Source organism: Mustelus asterias, chromosome 1, assembly GCF_964213995.1.
Source record: "Mustelus asterias chromosome 1, sMusAst1.hap1.1, whole genome shotgun sequence".
NCBI lineage: Eukaryota > Metazoa > Chordata > Chondrichthyes > Carcharhiniformes > Triakidae > Mustelus > Mustelus asterias.
This window is the reverse complement of record NC_135801.1, coordinates 37,717,526-37,740,310: the sequence shown is the minus strand read 5'-3', so window position 1 is coordinate 37,740,310 and position 22,785 is coordinate 37,717,526. Positions and strand designations below refer to the sequence as shown.

Genomic DNA, 22,785 nt, shown 5'->3' with positions numbered 1-22,785 from the left:
ATGCTGGGATGAAGTTATATGTGCTGGAGTTATATGTCACTTCACTCAGTTAAATGTAAAATCATTTATAACTTATTGGGTTCTTAAACTGAGTATCTGATAACTAACAACTCAAAATACTACTCTAAACTGGTGTATAATTTACCCATTAGGAACAAATGCAAACTTAAAAGTGTAAAATATATTTTTCAAAGTAAAAATTGAATATTTCATTGAGTTGAAGTTTTTTTGAGTTTTGGAATGTTATATGCAGATTTTCAGATGTCCGGTAATTAAAATCAATTTAAAAAATATAAATCTCAATAACTTGCATCACTATTTCATCACAATTTTAAGTTTGAAAAAATTACACCTTTGAGAAATTATTGAAATTATTAATAAAAAAATGTCTGATTCATAATATGAAAATCAATATCAATATCTAAGTTCATCTGAAGTGGTTCTTTCATATTCGCACATAGGATGCATTTGAACTACCCACATAAACTACATTGGAACCGATTCAGAGGTAGCGAAGCCTCAGATTGTGCAATCCACCAGAATGAAGTTGAAAATGCTCTATTTGATTTGCTTTGACTTATTATTGTCACACATATTAGCGTACAGCGAAAAGTATTGTTTCTTATGCGCTATATAGACAAAGCATACCATTCATAGATAAGGAAACAAGAGAGTGCAGAATACAGTGTTACAGTCATAGCTAGGGTGTAGAGAAAGATCAACTTAATGCAAGGTAGGTCCATTCAAAAGTCTGATGGCAGCAGGGAAGAAGCTGTTCTTTAGTCGATTGGTACATGACCTCAGACTGTTGTATCTTTTTCCCGACAGAAGGTGGTGAAAGAGAGAATGTCCGGGGTGCGTGGGGTCCTTAATTATGCTGGCTGCTTTGCCGAGGCAGCGAGAAGTGTAGACAGAGTTAATGGATGGGAGGCTGTGATGGAGCATATTATAGTAAAAATGCTTGAGTTTCTCTATGATCATCATGGCTGTATTAACTAGGTGGATATTCTTCTTTGATTCCAATTTAACCAATTATGCTTGTATTTAAAAAATGTCAAAAAAATCATAATTTGTCGTGTATAATATGTAGGCTGTTCAAATTCAACAGCAACAATCAAGTACAGTACAGGCAATGTCTCCAGAGTCAGGTATTCAAACTAATATGCTAAGTGAACATTTCAATTTTGTGCTGAATCATACCTTAAGGACTTCTCTTCACTGGCACATTTCCAATACAATGAATTAAGTAGGTCAGTTCTAGGACAGAGAAGGAAGGGTGCAGACTTTTCGATATTTGTTATAATGCTCAGTAGGACACCTAATTTTTTTCATCTGCCATTTTGAATTTCAAGGGCCCCCTGATAAATAAAAAGCTCAACTCAGCATGGTTGAGACTGCAGATTTTTTTTGCAATCACCAATCACGTTATGAGAAGGTAACGGTAAGACACATACAATAGAGATCACAAATTAAAAAAGGCTCAAATTTAATTGTAAATCTGATCTTGAACATTAAAATTGTTTTACAACTGAAGTCATAAGTTTGTGATTTGACTTTAAATTTAAAGCCCAATAACTTTAAGAGGTAAATAAAAATCCAAATTGCTTTTGCAGGAGAGGTTGGTTGGAAACAGAGGCTGTGTTTAAGATATTTGAGAAGACAGGTTAAAATTCAGTCATTTTAAGGATTTGAATTCAAGCTCTGCTGCTGGGAATCCACTGGTATTGATTTGTGCACATCAAAGTGTAGCTTTTACAAAGAGAAAAACTACACTACTGACGTTTTTTTTAATTTGGTGCCTCTTAGTCCATATTTTTTTTGTTCTGAACTGGATATGAGCATTGTCTAAAACTGTTAACATCTAAATTTAATATCACTTTGCCAGGCTAATTTGATTGAATTTTGTTTGAGAAAACAGAACTTGGAAAGTATCCGGAAATGCAAGGTTTAAAGGTTGATATTCAAGTAGAATGTTTGTTTCTGATTTCTGTGAACTATGTTCAAACCTTCTATGTTGGGGGACAAAGCTTCCAACTGTATGCAGAAGAACCTGTTTACTTACTGAACAACTTCAAAAGATTTGCAATCAGATTTAATATATTCAAAAGTCTTCAGGGATTTCTAATTGCACTACTGTTGTTATTCTGTTGCAGTATATTTAGCGGCATGTGGAGAAACACTGAATATTGACTTCTCATTACCTTTCAATGACTTTGTTCCTGAAACATGCAACACAAAATTTTGTTTGAAGGTATGTTCCACTTTATTTAGACTGCTACTCATCAATAATCATTTAACATGTGTAAATTGACAGGATAAATACAGAGTCCTTTTGGCTAAGATCAAGTGTGGTATCGACATGCTGTACTTGGTTGAAGTCATTAGGTTACGTTTTAGTTTCATTTGAAGCAATTTTTAAAAGCAGCATCTTGGCCTTTTGGCTAAGATGTAAATATGATCAAGCCTTGGAGGAGGTGCAATGCCTAGTCCAATCAGCTTGGATCATGTAGATCAAGCCCAAGACAGGAGGTGAGAGCCCTGTCTTGTCAGCTTGGATCGGGAATGTCTCACTTGTTGAGACATTGAATTGGATTTTAAAAAATAGACTTGATTGACTTTGTTATGCAAATTTTGTTATGGCACAAAACATTTTTTGCTTGTTTTTTTTCCCCATCCCTGGGAACAAAGCGGTAGCGAGCGAGCTCTTTTAATCGATAGAACCAACTTTCCCCACAATCTTTTTCAATCAAAATTTTATATGCAGTCCAATGGACCATATAGGCCAAAGAATACCACCAATAAATCTAAGTTTTAATTAATGCCTAATAAACAGTAATATTCAAATGTCTATTCATCGACCAACAATATTAGAAGACTATAAATAATGGTAAGTTTTTTGCTCACATGTTCAGTTTACCAGGGGATTTGTGTGTGGTTCCCCGCCCCCACCCCCCACACCTGGAGAAATGTATCTAAGTTTGCTGATGATAGAAAGTTAGGTGTAACTTCTGAGGAAGACACAAAAGGCTACAAAGAGATGTACAAATGAGTTGCCAAGTGTTAGGTTGTTCACTTTGAGCAAAAAGCAAGTTTTTAAAAAAGGTGTGTTGATTTTGCAGAGAACTTTGAGTGCGTTCATACAAGGAACACAAAGTTAGAATATCGAAGCAATTAGGATGGCAAGTAGCATGTTTGTCTTTTTTGCAAGGAGTGTGGAGCGCAAAAATAAGGAAGTCTTGCTACAGTTGTATAAGTTTGGTAAGAACATAACTGGAGTACTGTTTACAGTTTTGGTTTCCATGGCTAAGAGAAGTTATACTTGGCTTTGAAGAGGTACAGTGATAGTTAAGTAGATTGATTCCTAGAATGAGAGTGTTGTTCTAAAATGAGAGGCTGAATAATCTGAGCCTATACTCTCTGGGAATCCGGAACACGGGCACAGCCTTCAGATAAGTGGTTGATAATTTAGGACTGAGATGAGGAGAAATTTCTTAATTCAGTGTTGTGAACCTTCGGAATTGTCTATCCCATGGTGTTGTGGACTTTCCATCATTGAATACAGTCAAGAATGAGATGGATAGATTAGTTCATAAGACATAGGAGCAGAAGTAGGCTAATCAGCCCATCAAGTCTACTCTGCCATTCAGTGGGATCATGGCTGGTTGACGATAATCCTCAACTCACTTTCCTGCCTTATCTTCTATCTCCATAACCCTTGATTCCCTTACGATTAAAAATCTGTCTATCTCAGACTTGAACATGCTTAACAACCCAACCTCTAAAGCCCTCTGCAGTAAAGAATGCCACAGATTAACTACCCTCTTAAGAGTAGAAATTCCTCCTCAGCTCTGTTTTAAATGGACAACCACTTAGTCTGAAATTATGTCCTCTGATCCTAGACTGTCCCACAAGGGAAGCAACCTCTTAGCGTCTACCTGTTACGGCAATCTGTATCCTGCATATCTATCACTCTGTCATTGCCATCAAGCCAAGGAAATCCACCCTGGTTCAATGAAGAATGGAAATGGGCATGACAAACAACAGCACGCATTAGCCGTTATGGTTGTGAGTGTTGGAGGCAAATCATCTCAGTCTCAGGACATTGCTGCTGGAGTAACTCACGGTTGTGTCCTAGGCCCAACCATCTTCAGCTGCTTTTCCTCCATCATATGTGGGGATGTTTGCTGATGATTGCAGTGTTCAATACAATTCTCAATTCCTCACTTACTGAAGCAGTCTGTGCCCATAAGCAGCAAGATGTGGACAGGTTTCAGGCTTGAGAAACAAGTGGCAACTAACGTCTGTGCCGCACAAGTGCTAGGCAATGACTATCTCGAAAAAAAGAGAGTCTAACCATCGCCCTTTAACATTTAATGGCATTATCATTACCCAATCCCCCACCATCAACGTCTTGGGGGGTTGCCATTGACCAGAAATTGAACTGGATTAGCCATAAATGTTGTGGCTACAAGAGCAGGTCAGAGATTGGGAATCCTGCAGCAAGTCTCCCCAAAGCCTGTCCACCATCTACAAGGCACAAATCAGAAGTATGATGGAATACTCTCCACTTGCTTGGACGAATGCAACTTTGACAATGCTCAAAAAGCTCAACAACATCCAAGGCAAAGAAGTCCATATGATTGACACCCTATTCACCAACCTAAACATTCATTCACTCCATTACTGGTGCACAGTGGCAGCAGTGTGTACTGTATGCAAGATTCACCACAGCAGCTTGACAGGCCATCTTCAACAGCAAATTTGAAACCCGTGACCTCTGCCACCTAAAAGAATTAGGGCAGCAGATGCTTATGACTATGAAAATTCCCCTCCAAGCCACACACCATCCTGACTTGGAACTATATCACCGTTCCTCCAGTGTCACTGGATCAGAATCTTGGAATGTCCATCTGAACAGCTGCGTAGGTGTACCTGCACCAGATGGACTGTAGAGGTTTGAATAGCTGGCTCATTAGCACCCTTTCATGGGGAATTAGGGATGGGCAACAAATGTTGGCTTTGCCAGTGACATTCATATCCCATGAAAGAATAGATTATATTAACAGCTGCTTCAGCTCATCTGCTGCTGAAACCCGTACTTCTATTACATCTAGCCTTGACTGTTGCAAAGCATTCCTGATATGTCCCTGAACTACCACCGTTGATAAACTTGTAGTCGTGCAAAACCCTGCTGCATATATCCTAACTCATACCAAGTTTCATTCATTGATCACCCCTGTTTTTGCTGAGCTGCATTGGCTCCCAATCAGTGCCTCGATTTTAAAATAATCATCTCTGTTTCAAGTGCCTAGATGGCTTTTCACCTCCCAATCACTGTGACCTCCTCTGGGCCCGCAGCCATTGTGTGCTTCTCCAGTAAGGGCTTCTTGAGCATCACCATTGGTGGCTGCGCTGTCAGCTGCTGAAATCCTAACTTTTGAACTCCCTAAACCTCTTCACTTTCCTACTTCTCATGGTACTTAAAACATATCTCTTTAACCAAGCTTTTGACCATCTGCCGTATTATTTCTTTATGTGGCTAGGTGTCAAATGTTATCTGATAATGCTCCTGTGAGATGCCATGAGATACTTCACTGTGTTGAAGATGCTATATTAATGCAAGTTGTTATCGCTTGGCTGGGAATGGTATAAGTTCACTCTTTTGCGTTTACTTTGATTCATTACTGACTTCCTGGTGAATACTTGAAACAGTGTAGTGAGGTCATGTTTTCTGACCCTTTATATGGATCCAGAAATATTAGGCGATGATTATAAATTAAAGTTAAGGAATCACGGCCTTAGAATTGAGCTTACTGTGCTTCACTGTGTACTGTGGCTCCCAGTGGAAGTCCCTATGGGGGAAATTAATTAACTTTTGTTGTGGATCAATGTATCCTACTGTTTTGGCGTTCAGTTAAAATGCCTGTCTGCTCTACATGGGACAAGAGATTATGGACATAGTCCAACCTGAAAGAATCTGTGCACTCTGTACTTCAATCTGGCAGGGTTTTGTTGGCATGTACCTTTTCTTTCACACAAGGTGAAAACAAACCATTACAACAACTCATATTTGAAAAGCACCTTTAATGTGATGAACTAGATTAAAGTGTATTTTGCGGAGTGTTAAGTGGTAAGAGGAGATTAAAAGTTGGGGGTGGGGAGTAGAGCCATGGAGGGATTTAGAAACTGGATGAGAATTTCAAAATTAAGACTTTGCTTGACCGATCATCAGTGTAAGTCGGTGAGCACAGGGGTGATGGGTGACAGGACCTGGTGCTAATTAGGACATGGACTCAAAACATTAATTCTGTTTCTCCCGCCACAGATGCTGCCAGACTTGCTGCATTTAACCAGCATTTTCTGTTTTTATTTCAGATTTCTAGCATCTTCAGTATTTTACTTTTATATAGATAAGAAACATGGGGAAGCCGAGGATAGATCTCTGGGAAACACTAGAGGTAACTATGGGAGCAGGAAGAGAAACCATTGTAAGTGATACTTTGAGATGATTAGAAAGACAAGAAGATACTTAGAGGAGTCCCAGCTGGACACGAGTGGAGAGGCAGTGGAAAATAAAGTGTGTTGAAGGCTGCTGGCAGATCAAGAAGGACAAGGAGGGACCTTTACCACAGTCACAAAGGATGTAATTTGTGACTTTGATAAGAGCATATTAGAACATTTTCTTTCCTGATTTGAATGCAGTATGATTTAGTTCCGCTATGAGTTGCACTGAAGTTGCCGGGGTGGCATGGTGGCACAGTGGTTAGTACTGCTGCATCACAGCACCAGGGACCTGGGTTGAATTCCGGCCTCGGGTGACTGTGTGGAGTTTGTGCGTTCTCCCTTTGTCTGCGTGGGTTTTCTCTGGGTGCTCCCATATCCAAAGATGTGCGGGTTAGGTTGATTGGCCATGCAAAATTGCCCCTTAGTGTCCCAAGATGTGTAGGTTAAGGGGATTAACAGGGTAAATACATGGGGTTACGAGGATAGGGGCTGGGTGGGATTGTTGTTGGTGCAGGCTCGATGTGCCGAATGGCCTTCTGCACTGTAGGGATTCTATGAAGTGAAATTAGCATTGCAGTATAATGGCATCTTAAGATTGATGTTACTGTTTGATTGGCTTAACTGGTAGCACTGTTTGATTGGAATAAAACGTTTGTATATTTTACCTTCACTTCACGATTTGACTCCATCATCTAGTTTTGTTTCAGTAAAGTACTGCATTGCTATAGATACTGCTCTTTGGATGAGGGCTTGTCTGTCTGCTCTGACAGTTTAGAGGATGTTAAGGATCCTATGGCATGATTCCAAGAAGAATAGAAATTTCTCCTGGTGCTGTAGTCTGCATTTCTCTCAAGCAATACCATCAAAACTGGCTAAACTAGTTATTTAACTCGCTATCATTTGTAAGAACATGCCATACTTTTCTATTTGCCCCTGCAACAATGATCCCTGTATTGAAAATAATTCATTCTGTAAAATTCTGTGATGTTAGATGTGATACATAAATTGAACTTTTAAAAGTAGAAGTGATTTTGTATACAAAATAAGTTGCTTGACATAAATCTTCCTACCTCGTTGAAGTATACATTTTGTGTAATTATTTTACATTTACAGGCAGAAAATATGGATTTACGTTTATTTCTCCCAGACTGCCACCCTAGTAGGTATGCGACCGTTACATTAGTAAATGATTCCCAGCCCAACAAAGTAACTCCTCAAACTTCTTCTTCAAATGAGACTCAATCTACTCATAAAACAGGAAAACTAAAATGGCGCAATGTTACTCAGCCAGAGTGAGTATCCACTTAATTTTTTTTTGTTTAATGTGCTTCAAACCTATTTTTATGGAATTGAAATAATACTTTGAGGAGGTCTGTTGGCTGTCTGTTTATTTGAAGATTGCTGAGAATTGCAGGCTTTGTTCATTATTTTATTGTTAACTGTTTATTTCTGCTGTTTTCTTTCATTTCTGGCAATCTCTGAAATTAAATAAAACATTGATTTGTTGATTTTAAAGTTGTTAAATTTATTACATTGAAATCTGTAACCTCGGATGTTAGTGTCTTATACTTTTGATTTTGGGATTCTGCACCAGTATTATTTCATAGACAATGCTTTCTTCTCACCATTGCAAAAAATCTTCGTCATAAGTTTAAAGAATTTGTGGAAAATTTAGAAATTGGAGTGGTCGTGAAACTGCAGATATTCAAAGTTGAAAGTTTTTCAGGACCAAATGGGGGAAAAAGGGTTGGTATTACTAAACAAGGACACTGTTACAGCAAATGAAAGACTATCTTGAATTGGTGCCGTTACTCAGGTGACGAAGTCTCTATTCGATTCTGCAATAATAGGTGACCTGTTCTCATATTAGAACATTTTATAGATTGCCAGTAGGGAACAAGATATTGAGGATGAAATTTGCAGATTTGAGCGAAGTTTGCTGTGATAAGGATAATATGGAAAATTGTAACTATTCTGAAATAAAAGTAAGATAAGAAAAGCACTTGTGATCAAAACAACTGGTTCTGGTTAAAAAAGGATAACATTGGTAAGTAACATAAAACTGGGAGAATATTTGGAAATTAGTAGCCTTCATGTATTGAAGTCCATTGAAAGTAAAGGAAAACAAAGCTTCAGCTAAAATGGAAATAAGGTAACTTTAGTTGAATAAAAGGAGACGTGGCCTAAGTTAATAGCAGTTCAAATCTAACCAGTGAAATATATTTAACTATCTAATAGTTGAGTTTTACATTCGGTCCAAACCAAGTAGGAGTAAAGACATTGATCTGATTTTAACTTCCTGGCAGAATCTAAGCAGGGACTGGTAGGGCAGTTACATTAAGGCCTCTGATCCACTTACTGCCTTACTCTAATCTGAGTTGTTTGTATTGAAACAATGTGGAGGATTCTTACAAATTTGGAAGAAATTAAAATGATCAAAAAGAGATGGGTTATGAATGAAAGAGCCCATTTTGAGCTTAAAAGTAAATTATGAAGGTGTATGATATTTACATTGTCTCAGTTTTTACAGAACAATGTGTGGATGCTAAAAAGGATTGCAGGGTGGACATACAAACTGACCATAGCACTATGGTGCAGGAAGCCATTCAGGTGCAGTGAGAAGGAATGTGGGAAAGATAGGGACATTGTAGTCAATGGATAATGCACTCCACAGTTGTGACTGGTAGTTCTGAAGGTTGTGTTGCATGTCTGGTACTAAGGTTAGAGATGACATTTCGGCTGGAGTGGGATTGGTGGGTCCAGTTGTCATAGTACACGTTGAAACCAACTACTCAGATTGAAACAGGAATGTTGTTCTGCTGAGGTGTTTGAGAAGTTAGGATGCAAGTTAAAACACAGACCCATAAAGGTGGATATGTCTGGATTGTTAATTGATCTATGTACCAATTGGCATTGGGCAGATTAGAGAATTCACCATGTCATTCAGAATGGTGTAGGAAGAAGGAACTTTGATTTATGGGGCTCCTGCACTAGTACTGGGGAAAAAGGGAGTTGTTCCTTTGGGGTAGACTACAATTCAAACAAGAGCTGTGAATAAGACTGTTAACGAAAAGATTAGGGAGGATGTGGAGGGTGGTGGGATGGATATGGGGAGGGGGTTCAGGTGAAGGGAGATTTAGAAATCTGAAGAGGAAAGATGACGGGATGGACAAAAAGTTTAATGAAATAGTGCATCAATGAATAAGGTAAGTAGTGAAAAAATATTAAAGGCTCTTCATCTGAATGCACACTGTATTCATAATAAGGTAGGTACATTATTTAGATCTAATCACCATTACAGAGACATTGACCATGGCTGGGAGTTAAATATTCCAGAGTACGCAACGTGTCGAAAAGGGAAAAGTAGCTCTGATAATAAAGTTTCACATAAGTACCTTAATGAGAACGGATCTAGGTTTAGAATATCAGGAAATAGAATCGGTATTGTGAGAGTCGTTTATACTAGGACAAGAAATAATTGGAGCTTTGTAGCAAAGGTATTATAGTAATCGCAGGGGAATGTAATCTTCATTTAGATTGGCCGAAACAAATTGCCAGAGGTCGGAAGATGATTGTAGAATCCTTTTGTAACAGTTTCCTGGCACAAGGTATGAAGGAACCAGTTAGGGCTAACCTTATTCTAGCATTGTACAATGAAGCAGGGTTAATTAGTAACCTAGTAGAAGATCATTTGGGGAAAAGTTATTGTAATAGAATTGAATTTCATATTAAGTTTGAAAGTGACATATTCCAGTTCCAAACAAAAATCTTAAAACATAGTCAGTTACATATGTATGACAGGAGAATTAGCACAAGTTTATTGGGAAAATAGACTGAAAGGTATGGTGGTGAATAAACATACACATACACAGAACAGTACAGCACAGAACAGGCCCTTCGGCCCACGATGTTGTGCCGAGCTTTATCTGAAACCAAGATCAAGCTATCCCACTCCCTATCATCCTGGTGTGCTCCATGTGCCTATCCAATAACCGCTTAAATGTTCCTAAAGTGTCTGACTCCACTATCACTGCAGGCAGTCCATTCCACACCCCAACCACCCTCTGCGTAAAGAACCTACCTCTGATATCCTTCCTGTATCTCCCACCACAAACCCTATAGTTATGCCCCCTTGTAATAGCTCCATCCACCCGAAGAAATAGTCTTTGAACGTTCACTCTATCTATCCCCTTCATCATTTTATAAACCTTTATTAAGTCTCCCCTCAGCCTCCTCCGCTCCAGAGAGAACAGCCCTAGCTCCCTCAACCTTTCCTCATAAGACCTACCCTCCAAACCAGGCAGCATCCTGGTAAATCTCCTCTGCACTCTTTCCAACGCTTCCACATCCTTCTTATAGTGAGGTGACCAGAACTGCACACAATATTCCAAATGTGGTCTCACCAAGGTCCTGTACAGTTGCAGCATAACCCCACGGCTCTTAAACTCCAACCCCCTGTTAATAAAAGCTAACACACTATAGGCCTTCTTCACAGCTCTATCCACTTGAGTGGCAACCTTTAGAGATCTGTGGATATGAACCCCAAGATCTCTCTGTTCCTCCACAGTCTTCAGAAGCCTACCTCTGACCCTGTAATCCACATTTAAATTAGTCCTACCAAAATGAATCACCTCACATTTATCAGGGTTAAACTCCATTTGCCATTTTTCAGCCCAGCTTTGCATCCTATCTATGTCTCTTTGCAGCCTACAACAGCCCTCCACCTCATCCACTACTCCACCAATCTTGGTGTCATCAGCAAATTTACTGATCCACCCTTCAGCCCCCTCCTCGAAGTCATTAATAAAAATCACAAAGAGCAGAGGACCGAGCACTGATCCCTGCGGCACTCCGCTAGCAACCTGCCTCCAATCCGAAAATTTTCCATCCACCACCACCCTCTGTCTTCGATCAGACAGCCAGTTACCTATCCAATCGGCCACATTGGGAAAATTTTCAAAAAGCAATTCAAATTTTACAACAAGATTAATTCCAAGGCAAGGGAACTCTACAGACAGGGGTGATCGGGGAGGGAAAGCAACTCTGCAGATGGGGATGGGGGCGGATGGGTGGCACAGTGGTTAGCACTGCTGCCTCACAGTGCCAGGGATCCAGGTTCGATCCCCGGCTTGGGTCACTGTCTGTCTGTGCGGAGGCTGCACGCTCTCCATGTCTGCGTGGGGTTCCCCCGGATGCTCCGGTTTCCTCCCACACTCCAAAGATGTGCAAGTTAGGTTGATTGGCAATGCTAAATTTAAATTGCCCCTTAGTGTCAGGGGGACTAGCTAGGGTAAATACATGGGGTTAAGGGAATAGGGCCTGGGTGGGATTGTGGTCGGTGCAGACTCGATGGGCAGAGTGGCCTCCTTCTACACTGTACGATTCTATGATTCTATGAAAGTGCCATATGATTGAGACTTGCAGGTTGCCGAAAAATCTGGCGCAACTCTCTCCTGTTTTCTCGCTTGTTCGGCACTTAGAATATTTTTTCTAAGATCGTGCCCCAGGAGTTTGCAGTTCAGCAAGGCAATATGTCACAGGACTATTCACACTGTCTTTGACAAAGGGCATGTATCCCTTGTCTGGGTCCCTGAGATTGTTAAATATCTCATTCATTTACAATTGAAAGGAAGGTTGGGGGTCCCTTTGTCTTAACAGCCTGGTTTATGAAATGCAGAGGGCCTTTGTGTAGCACTCTTTGAATTTGTTCAGTGATAGTGGCTCTTCAGAAATAACAATATGCAAGTTTTCCCGATACTGTCAGTTAACTTTTTCTGTTCAGAGTCACAAACAGGTGTGGATTCAACCATTTCCAGTTTGCATTTTTTAGAGATAGCAATGAGCATATTTCTCTATATTTTTAAAAAGTCTTAGTCCCTCACAAAAGTGAGCCATTTCTTTTGGTCTCTATTGCTTTCAGATAATCCGACCTCTTTACATTTGAAGGAACCAAGCAATCTAGGGAAGCTTCTGACAATGCCAGTTAGCCTATAAATGATTCAGGAGATACCTATGTCGACCACTTCTCTGTATTGTAACAATAGCATTGTGAGCTGACTAAGCAGGAGGCATGTTTCAGAAGTTTTTTTCTTTTAATTCATGGAATTAATGGGCGGCACGGTAGCACAGTGGTTAGCACTGCTGCTTCACAGCTCCAGGGATCTGGGTTCGATTCCCGGCTCGGGTCACCGTCTGTGTGGAGTTTGCACATTCTCCTCGTGTCTGCGTGGGTTTCCTCCGGGTGCTCCGGTTTCCTCCCACAGTCCAAAGATGTGTGGGTTAGGTTGATTGGCTGTGCTAAAATTGCCCCTTAGTTTCCTGAGATGCGTAGGTTAGAGGGATTAGTGGGTAAAATGTGTAGGGATATGGAGGTAGGGCCTGGGTGGGATTGTGGTCACTGCAGACTCGATGGGCCGAATGGCCTCTTTCTGCACTGTAGGGTTTCTATGATTTCTATGATGAATGGAATTTGGGATTGAATTACGCTTAAAAGTTGTATTTTAAAATACTGAATTCACAGAAATTTTAAAAAGAAAGGCCATAGGCTGCAAACATTAACAAGTATGTATTAATGCTAACTTAGCCAGTTTGCATGACATATTTTGCAGTTTATTTAAAGCTAACATAGAGGGTATCTATTGTCACATTCCAGGTCCATTAGCCAAGATAACTAAGGACTAAGGAGCAGTTTGTAATCTTATTGTAGGTGTCTATTCACCCCCATTGTGGTTAATGTTATTTTTGTGCGCACAACATGAGGAAATGTACTTTTGGGATGGGGATCTGATCAGTTTGATTGCCAGGACTGCTGGTGAATCCCTGCACAGGATGGTGCCAAAGACATTGTCTTCTGCTGAATATGATTGGAAAGAACAGAAACAATTAGCCTATGTTTGGTAGGCAGTTGCGTTAAGAACAATTTCCTATGAGATGAGGCCCATGGCCTGGAGCTGCAAGCAAGAATTGTAGGCAGTCAGGTCTTGTGGACAATAGAGAAAAATGTGACTAAACAGAAGTGGCCAGATAGTTTTAATTTTGAGGAGCAAAGTAAGATACAATTAACAAGTAGAATTTTCCTTGACGATTACTCCTTGTGTTCACTTCCTGCCTGTGAAATAACACAATTTAATGATCCGCGCCTAGCCTCCCCTCAAGTGGTGGTGTCCTCCTTTAATAAGGTGGGCGAAGCGTATCTGAGGACATGTACAAAAGACACAGTACCCAATTCAAATTGCAAGGGAATCATTTTTTTGCAGTCAAAGTTTGCTAGATTTTTGACCATAGAGGTAAACTCTTGAAAGCAAAATATAGACTACATACACACTGCCTTACTCCAGAGGATTTCTAAGGCAGACTTAAAATTTGTAATGCCAGATTAGGAGCTAAACATCTCAATCCAGCATTTAGTTCATAATCTGGACTGATTCTCCAGAGAATCCTGAAAGAATGCTGCATATTTACAGACATTCAACCTAAGAAGTGAGTGCAAGAGTAGGTCATACACCCCATCAAGCCTCCTCCGGTATTTATTAGAACCTGGTCGAGCTTTTACATCAACTCTAATTTCCCTTGATTCCCTTGCTGCTCAAATATCTATCAGCCACGGTCTTGAATACAATTAATAGTTTAGCATCCGCAGCTTTGAGTAAAGGATATTCTCCTCATCTCTGTTCTAAACAGCTGACCCCTTATTCTAACACTATGACCCCTAGTTCTAGGCTATCCAGTCAGGAAACAACCTTTCCACATCTACCCTGCCAAGACTTCTAAGAATTTTATATATTTTAATGAAATAATTTCTTAGTCTTCTAAACTCCAGAGACTATAGGCCCATTCTACTCGATCTCTCCTTGTAGGACAGTCCCCACATCCCAGGAATCAAGCAGTGAATCTTCATTGCACATTTCCTCTAAGGAAACCAAAAATTTACCCAGTGTCCCAGCTGTCGTCTCACCAAAGCGACATATAACTGCAGAAAGGCATTCTTACTCTTCTACTCACATCCTCTTGCCACAAAGGGCATACGATCTTCCCTACTGTACTTGTGTGTTAACTTTCTGTGATGCATGCACAAAAACACCCAAATTCCTCTGAATACTAACTTTATCTAGTCCTTGACCTTTCTTAAAAAGATATTCTGATTTCCTTTCCTTCTTTTTGACGTGGGTAGTTTCGCATTTCGAAAAATTATACTCCATTTGTGATTGCCTTGTCCAGTTTGTCCATTTGCAGACTCTTTACATACTCTTCACAGCTTACTTACCCACCTGGCTTTGTATTGTCAGTAAACTTGGATATATCGCACTTGGGCTCTTCACCCAAGTCATTGATATAGATTGTGTACTGCTGAGGCCCAGGCACAGAGCTTTGTGGCACTCCAGTAATTATACCCTGCTATCATGAAATGGCTATTTTCTGTCCATTAGCTAATCATTAGTGATAATCTATGATCATTCCTGCACCTTTTGTCTAGTGTAATAATCCATTGTACTGCACCTTATCAAAAGCTTTCTGTAAATCCACTAGTTCAATCTTTATCTATCCTGTTAATAATACCCAAAAAGCTCTAATAGATTTGTCAAACGTGATTCACCTTTCTGAAAACCATGTTGACTCTGCTTAATCATTGTGATTTTTCCAAGCACCCTGTTATTATTAATAATTATCCTTAATAATGGATCCTAGCATTTTTCTCCTTCCGTTCTTGAACGTCAAGGTTACATTTGCTACATTCTGATCTACAAGGATTGTTCTAGAAACCAGGGATTTATAGAAGATCAAAACCAATGTATCTACTTTCCCTGTGGGCACTTTTATATGGTTACTTATTAGGATTGATTGAGTGCTGCTGGTCTGTGTCAAATATCTAATATGTTGAATGAATTATATAACCTAGGTCCAGATTGCTTACGAGGGTGGATGTGAAAAAAAAAAACCTTAATGTTCTTTGAAAGAGCAGGACATTCTCCCAGCAACCTGGTCATCAGAAGTCCCTCAACTGCGACCGCCACAAAACAAGATGATCTCATCATTCCTTTCATTATTGTTTAATCAAGTTTTGTGCACACTAATCTATATGACAGCCCAGACTGCTTGAGAAGTAACTTTTTGAAGCACATTGATATTTCTCAAACGTGATTAGGTGATTATTAGGTGCTATATAAATGTAAGTCTACGTTTAACTACGAGACTAGCTGTGAGCAATTCCCAGGAACATGAACAAGTACCAGTATTTTTATGTTAAAATGCTAGATATTTTTAAATTTCTGAAAAATAACTTGCACTTCGATATTTGTTTGTGACTGTAGATCGTTGCCTAAGACATTGCTTGACTTCTTATTTATAGGATTGATTGGATTGACTGCTGGTCTGTTCCAAATATCCTACTCTGCATTGACTATACCTGGCATCCCATCTACCCTCAGAAAGCTGATGAGCAGTTGAAACAAAGCTGTAAGAAATTATTCATCTTTCATTCATTGCTTTGCTCCTTCCAAAGGTGGAAGGAATATAGGAACAGGGGGAGGTTGTTCATTGATCAAGCATTGGAAGATGAGATTAGAAATGATATAACCACATTTAAAATACAATGAAGAGAAATATTAAATAAACTAATAAAACCCAAAGGGGATTAACCACTGGACTGGACAGATTGCATTTGTGCATTTTAAAATAATGGCTAGAAGAAACAGCAGAAGAACTGTTGCAGATATTTAATAATTCATTTAATAATATTTAATTCATTAGAGAAAGGTGTAGTGCCAGAGGACTGGAGGATAACTGGCATTATAACCTATATTTAAGAAGGGCAATAGAACATGTCTGGCAACTGTAGACCAGTTAGCATCAGTAGTAGGAAAAATAATGCAATTCCTACTGAAGGAGAAAATTAAAAAGGTCAAGAAACCAAAAGTATAATAATGAATAGGCATCCTGGATTTCAAAAGGGAAGTTTTGATTGACCAGCTTCATTGAGTTCTTTGAAGAGATAATTTGAGTAGACAAGGGTAGTGAAGTAGATATAATATATCTAGATTTCCAAAAAGCCTTTGATAAAACACAATGGATTAATGAATATTTAAGAGCATGAAGACCATGGGGCAAGCAAAGGATATAAATGCACTGGAGGGAATACAAAAAAGATTTACCAGTATGATACTGGTTTATATCAGTGATATGCCTTCCCTCACACCACCCCATACGTTTAAATCCACCACACTGTGAAGTACCAGCTAAAGACCTATGGCAGGAGGATTGCCAGGGGAAAACATCCACTAGAAACGATTTTTTGATTTGATTTATTAGTGTCACGTGTCATCATATCTTATCATAGATCCTGCGGCCTGTCCGCTGAACTTTGATCTCCCATGGCAACAGTGGATCCTTTTAAACCATTTCCAGACTGGCCTAGGCCTCTGTGCATTCACCCAACGTCAGTGGGATCAGCAAGACTATCCAGGCTGCAATTGTCTTGCAGTTCAAACCATGACTCTCTTGTCAAGGAGTGTGTGCTGACTAATCTTGAAGACAGGATCTTAAAGAACTCCATTATGCCACTGACAAGGCTATTGCTTGGCTCTGTGACTTTAAGAAATGTTATACATGTGCCAGAATGTTTTCAAGAAGTGGACACCTCCGTTATGAGGGTAGATTATAAGAGGTAGGATTATTCTCCCTGGAAGAGAGAAGATTAAGAAGTGACCAAATAGAGGTTTTCAAGATGATGAGAGGTTTTGATAGAATTGATGGAGAAAAACTATTTGATCTGGCGAATGGATCAATAACCAAAGGCCAAAGATTTAGAACCATTGTCTAAAGAACTTGAAGAAAGATGAAGTCATTTTTCAATCAGAGTTGACCTGATTTTATGAATAATTTTTAAAGGTGGTTGGATAGGTACTTGAGCAGGAGCAACATGTGGGGTTATGGATAAAAAGAGCGAAGATGAGGGATGATTATGACTAATCTTACAAAGGGCCAGCACAGGCATGACGGGCCGAATGGTCTCGTGCTTTAAATTTTTGTGATTCTATACTAAGTGGCAGCACAAAGGACGTGGATGTAAAGGGAAATGGAATCCTTGTTTTAGTATCTAAAAATATAGAGTACATGAAGTATACTAAAATTGAACAAGATCATAATAAGGCTCTTGCCAGACTATTCTTTTCGGTTTTTGGGCACTTCTTTATATGAAGGGTGTGAAAGTGTTGGAAAAACAACATGGATTTGTGAGGGGTAAGGTTACGAAAGTCACTTGAAATTATATTTTGTTTACTTACAGCTCAGAAGATTAAGGTGGTGATAAATTGCTTCAACTTAGTAATAGGGATAGGTCATTTAACTCCCCAAGTCTGTTCCAACACTCAGTGAGATCATGGCTTCTCTGTGACTTAACTCCATATTCCTGCCTTTATTCTATTTTCCTTAACACCTTTGGCCAACAAAAATCTATCAATCTCAATTTTAAAATGAACAATTGATCTAACATCAGTTGCTATTTGCGGAAGCTAGTTCCAAATTTCTGGCATGCTCTCGGTGAAGAAGTATTTCCTAATTTCATTCCTGAAGGGCCAGGCTCTAATCTTCAGACTGTACCCCCTAGTCCTGGACTCCCCAACTAGTGGAAATATTTCCATCAACCTACCCTATCTTGTTTCCCTTAATATCTTTAAAACTTGGATCAAATCAAACATTAACCTTCTAAATTCCAGGGAATATGACCTCAGTCTGTTTAACCCCTCCTTGTATTTATCCCTTGAAGTCCAGTATCATTCTAGTAAATTCAATGCTGCGTTCCTTCCAAAGCCAATACATCCTTCGTATGATATGATGACCGTAGTTGTTCACGTTGCTCCAGCTGTGGTCAAACGAGGGAGTGCTGTCATTGGGATTATAATGAGAAGCTAACCACAAAATTTGAAAAGCAGGGAGTTTATAAAAATGTTCTTCACAAAAGGCAGTTAGAATGTGGATTTTTCTAACAGTCATTTGACGAAGGTTTTGCTATTTAAACACAATTAGATACTTGCTTGATAAAGTTTATTAAAAGGCATCGGCCGGGATTCTCTGCCCTCGTTCGCCCAGCCACTGCTGCCAGCGAGAACGGCGAATTTGGTGCTCAGCCAAAACTCGATTCACTGCAGCGGGACCAGACAATCCCAGCCATTGTGATGTCAGAGAATTCCAACCCATGGTTAAAAAGCAGGAAAGTGAGGCTTGATTAGATGGTTTCTGGAGTAAAAATGCCCCAACAGACTTGAGGAGCCAAAAGATTTGTATTTGAGTGGTACACTTTCAAATTAAATAGTGTGTGATTTAATTTTAAGCAATTGTGGTGAATACATATCATGCAACATGGGGCGGCACAGTGGTTAGCACTGCTGCCTCACAATGCCAGTGACCCGGGATCAATTCCAGCCTCAGGTGACTATGGAGTTTGCACATTCTCCCCATGTCTGAGTGGGTTTCTGCCGGGTGCTCCGGTTTCCTCCCACAGTTCAAAGATGTGCGGGTTAGGTTGACTGGCCATGATAAATTGCCCCATAGTGTCAGGGGGATTAGGACGGTAAATATATGGGATTACGGGGATAGGACCTGGGTGGGATTGTTGTCGGTGCAGGCTCGATGGCCCAAATGGCCTCCTGTACTGTAGATTCAATGATATTGTAGATTGGTTAATGGTGGTGGAAATTATTAAGGATCAATAAGGGTAGCTGAGATTATTGGCAATTCAAAGTTTGGTTTCGACAGTAACCCTGTCTATCTTAGAGTATATTTTTTTAAAGAATATCATTTCTTTTTAAAGTATTTGAAATGCAGCAATTGACATCAAGATCATCACAGAAGGCTGCTGAACGAACTTTGCATTCTCCTTCAGTTTCACAAAGATTACGTATCGATCCATCTGAACTTGCACCTGATAAACTACATGTGGAACTAGAAATGTCTCCCGATTCTCAAATCATTCTGTATGGGCCACTCCTGAAGGCGTTGCTATCCATCAAGGTACAGACTATTAATTTCTCATGCCAATTCAAGCATCTTTTCAGTTTAAGACAGAATTTCAATATTAATTGTTTTTAAGTCTTTTTGTGGCCTTGCTCCACTCTCCTACTTCATCAGGATCAGAGAATAAATATCACGCTGCAGGAGTGTCCATTAGCAAAGAAAAACACTTCTTATTTTTCCTACTAATTTATTTTGCTCCTTGCCCTCCCAAATGGTGTGACAGATTACATGAACACTGGTCATTGTCTTGTACCTCACCAGTGAGGCTTGGTGACAAGTGCCAGCATTCTTTTTAACCATGGTTGCTTTGCTGTCAAACACTTTCAACAGTTACAGCAGTGTTGCAACATAGTAAACAAGAATATAAATCTTTCCTCTCTGCTTGCTTTCCTCCCTCTATTTCTTTTTCCCTCCCTCCATATCCCAGGGAGAGTGAGACTATCGAAGTGGCAGCTGATGAACAATTTTACTTCTGAAGTTCACTTAATAGTATGCATGAAAGGAGAAACTGCTGAGCTAGATCACCCTCACTTAAGTCGCCTAGCTAAGCATTGCTGATGCTCATCACATTTATGACAGTGAATTTTTTAAATTAAAACTATTGGCATAATTGTGCAACAGTTTCATAAATTCTTTAAAAATGTTTTTCTTTTAAGCAAAGTGTATTCTCAAGTTTTAAAAGACACCTGGACAATGCAAAATAGATGTTTTTTCTCCAGAGCATAAATGATGCGCAATTTGTTAGTTTGTGTGGTAATTTTAAACTGGGAGGTCTTGTGACAGACTGGGTAGCATCCTTACATGTGGGCCAGAAGCTTGAGATTCAAGCCCCACTTCTTGACTTGAGGGCCATGGAAAGTGCTCTCATAATATAATCAAACAGGTAAATCCTTCCAACGCACCTGATGGCAGTTAGTGAATGCAGGAGAGTTTCCTGCTCAGACATACCGCATAAGGCAACAACAGTACCTTGCCAAGTGTAATCATGGACCAATACATTGGAAGTCCATGGTTGCCAACATGAGGCATGTTACTTGGAGGAGGAATTGTAAAATAGCCCACAGTTGTTGTGTTGGAAAGTCCTATGATCCAAGTTTGAAAGAGAGAGAAAAATGTGACAGTTTAAGGGGCTTTTTGGACTTGGAAGTTTGAGAGAAATATCATGTAAAAGCTTCATTTTCTCCATGAGAAATGCTGGAGAAGTTGAAGTAAGGGGGAGATTAAAAAACGTGGCGCAATTTTTAAAATTTTGTATCATTACACAAAGATGGGTTATGCTGTTAGAATTAAGTATGTATGATTACAACTGTCGTCAGTTAACATTCACCTTGCTGTGAAATAAAGCAAATTATTGATTTCTATCAGGCCTTGTCTCACCAGGTATTTGCTTGGTTCAGCCTTGGAGAGATTAAATACTACACTTGCTGGAGATGCAAATACTCAGTTCACGTCATTATGGTTATGCTGTGTGTAGAGGAGCATGAGTCAACACAGATGGAAGTAAAACACTGTTTACTTGAGACCACAAATGCCATTAAACCTAAGTGGGCACCATTGGAGATCCAAATTTGCAATCGTAGATATTGGATTTTTTTAACTTGGATATGATCACAATTTATTTTAATAATGAAAGTATACAGCAATACCCCATTTAACTAGTAGATACATTCCTGAAAACCACTGTTTAAATTAAAACTACTTATATTGAAGCAGGTTTTCCCATTCAAAATATATATTATTAGGAGGTTCATTCCCAATCCAAGATTTTTAGTTCCAGTAGGTAACACAAACCTGAAATAAACAAAGCACTAAGTCTTCAGTGAGGGGCAGCACAGTGGTTAGCATTGCTGCCTTATAGCGCCAGGAACCAGAGTTCAATTCCAGCCTCGGGTAACCGTCTGTGTGAAGTTTGCACATTCTCCCCGTGTCTGCTGGGTTTCCTCCAGGTGCTCCAGTTTTCTCCCACAGATGTTGATTTGGCCATGCTAAATTGACCCTAATGTCAGAGGATTAGCAGGGTAAATATGTGGGGTTATGGGAATAGGGCCTGGGTGGGATTGTGGTTGGTGCAGACTTGATGGGCTGCTTCTGCACTGTAGGGATTCTATGACTCTGAGTCTGAGCACTGCAATGCTGAATGCAGAGTTGCTGCGCATGATGATTCTCCAGGCCTGATCCTGGTTGTCAGGGAAATGCTGAGCAGAGCGTCCCCATGGGAACATTATCAGAGTCAAGTAGAGTTAGGGGAAGACGGGAAACATCCCTTTTTACTGCGCTAACTTTTGGTTTAAAAGTCCAGTCTTTATGAAAGTTAGTGAATGGGGAGTTGGGTGAGTGAGTCAGGGAGTCGTTTGGTGGTCAGGGATGGTAGACGGATAGTTGGGAGGGGCTGGTTCAGTCAGTCAGTTGGGTCAGGGTGTTGTCAGGTGATCAGTGGGAGTGATTGGGAGGCTTGGTTGTGGAGCTACCTGGGTATTAGACCAGGTTTTAATCTGTCTAATATTTTCTGGGTAACTATCAAGGTAAGTCCCATGGATCTCTCCAAAGTCTCCAACTCTAGCTTAGAGATGGAGACATTCACAGAGGGTCCCTCATAGCAGGTGAATTGCCCATCAAATTTAAACTTCCCAGGCAATTTCCACATGGGTCCGTAGATCACTACTTCCACAGGGTCCTGACTCAGATCTTCAGTTGTATGTCCAGTCTCTAATGATCAGAGACTTGAAGAGTTGGCCTAATGTAAATAAATCTTCTGCATTTTCAGTGATGTGGTAAAGAACCAAAATAAACAGGATTTTTGTTTTTCCTAATTGCTTAAAATGAAACTACAATATGCATGCCCAAGATATAGTTGGCATATTTTTGCAAATTTGAGTTCGCCTGTGCTCACTCATGTTAATACGTGTGATCCCTTAAAACAAGCAGATTGTGTTAATTTTTTTACTGGTCACGTTTGTTTGTCCTTTTCTGAATAGCTTCTCTGCCTCAGCCTCCTCCTTCCTGCAGAGCTTGTCACAGCTGTCTGTGTAGTGGGGCTGTAGTCAGCACCATCTTCCTCACAGCGTTCTCCTTCGCTGTTGTACTCATGCCCATCAGGCAGGTCGGAAGGCCCTGGAGTCCATGGCCTGGATCCAGAAGAACATGTTCTTGACCATCGATAGGAGGAGCATGTTCCAAGGTGGAGGGAGACCAAAACCTAAGCTTAAAGTTCTAGAGGCTGGGGTTCAGCCATTTCATTGAGTCAATAATAGGAAAGTACTGCGGATGCTGGAA

General features: G+C 39.9%; 1 protein-coding gene across 9 annotated transcripts in view; it reads left to right on the top strand.

Moving 5' to 3' along the window:
- The window catches only part of kiaa1109 (KIAA1109 ortholog), a 449,716-nt gene that overhangs the window by 165,297 nt on the left and 261,634 nt on the right, over nucleotides 1-22,785 (top strand). For 8 of the 9 annotated variants that reach the window (XR_013497649.1, XR_013497648.1, XM_078211413.1 and 5 more), the window contains 4 exons: nucleotides 2,154-2,251; nucleotides 7,618-7,796; nucleotides 15,851-15,957; nucleotides 19,310-19,509. Coding sequence is in view for 7 of the 9 variants with exons in the window: in XM_078211413.1 (XP_078067539.1) it covers nucleotides 2,154-2,251; nucleotides 7,618-7,796; nucleotides 15,851-15,957; nucleotides 19,310-19,509 (584 nt within the window). In the remaining 2 variants the exon portion in view is untranslated. The remainder of the gene's footprint in view (nucleotides 1-2,153; nucleotides 2,252-7,617; nucleotides 7,797-15,850; nucleotides 15,958-19,309; nucleotides 19,510-22,785) is intronic. The other variant, XM_078211392.1, reaches the window with a different exon arrangement.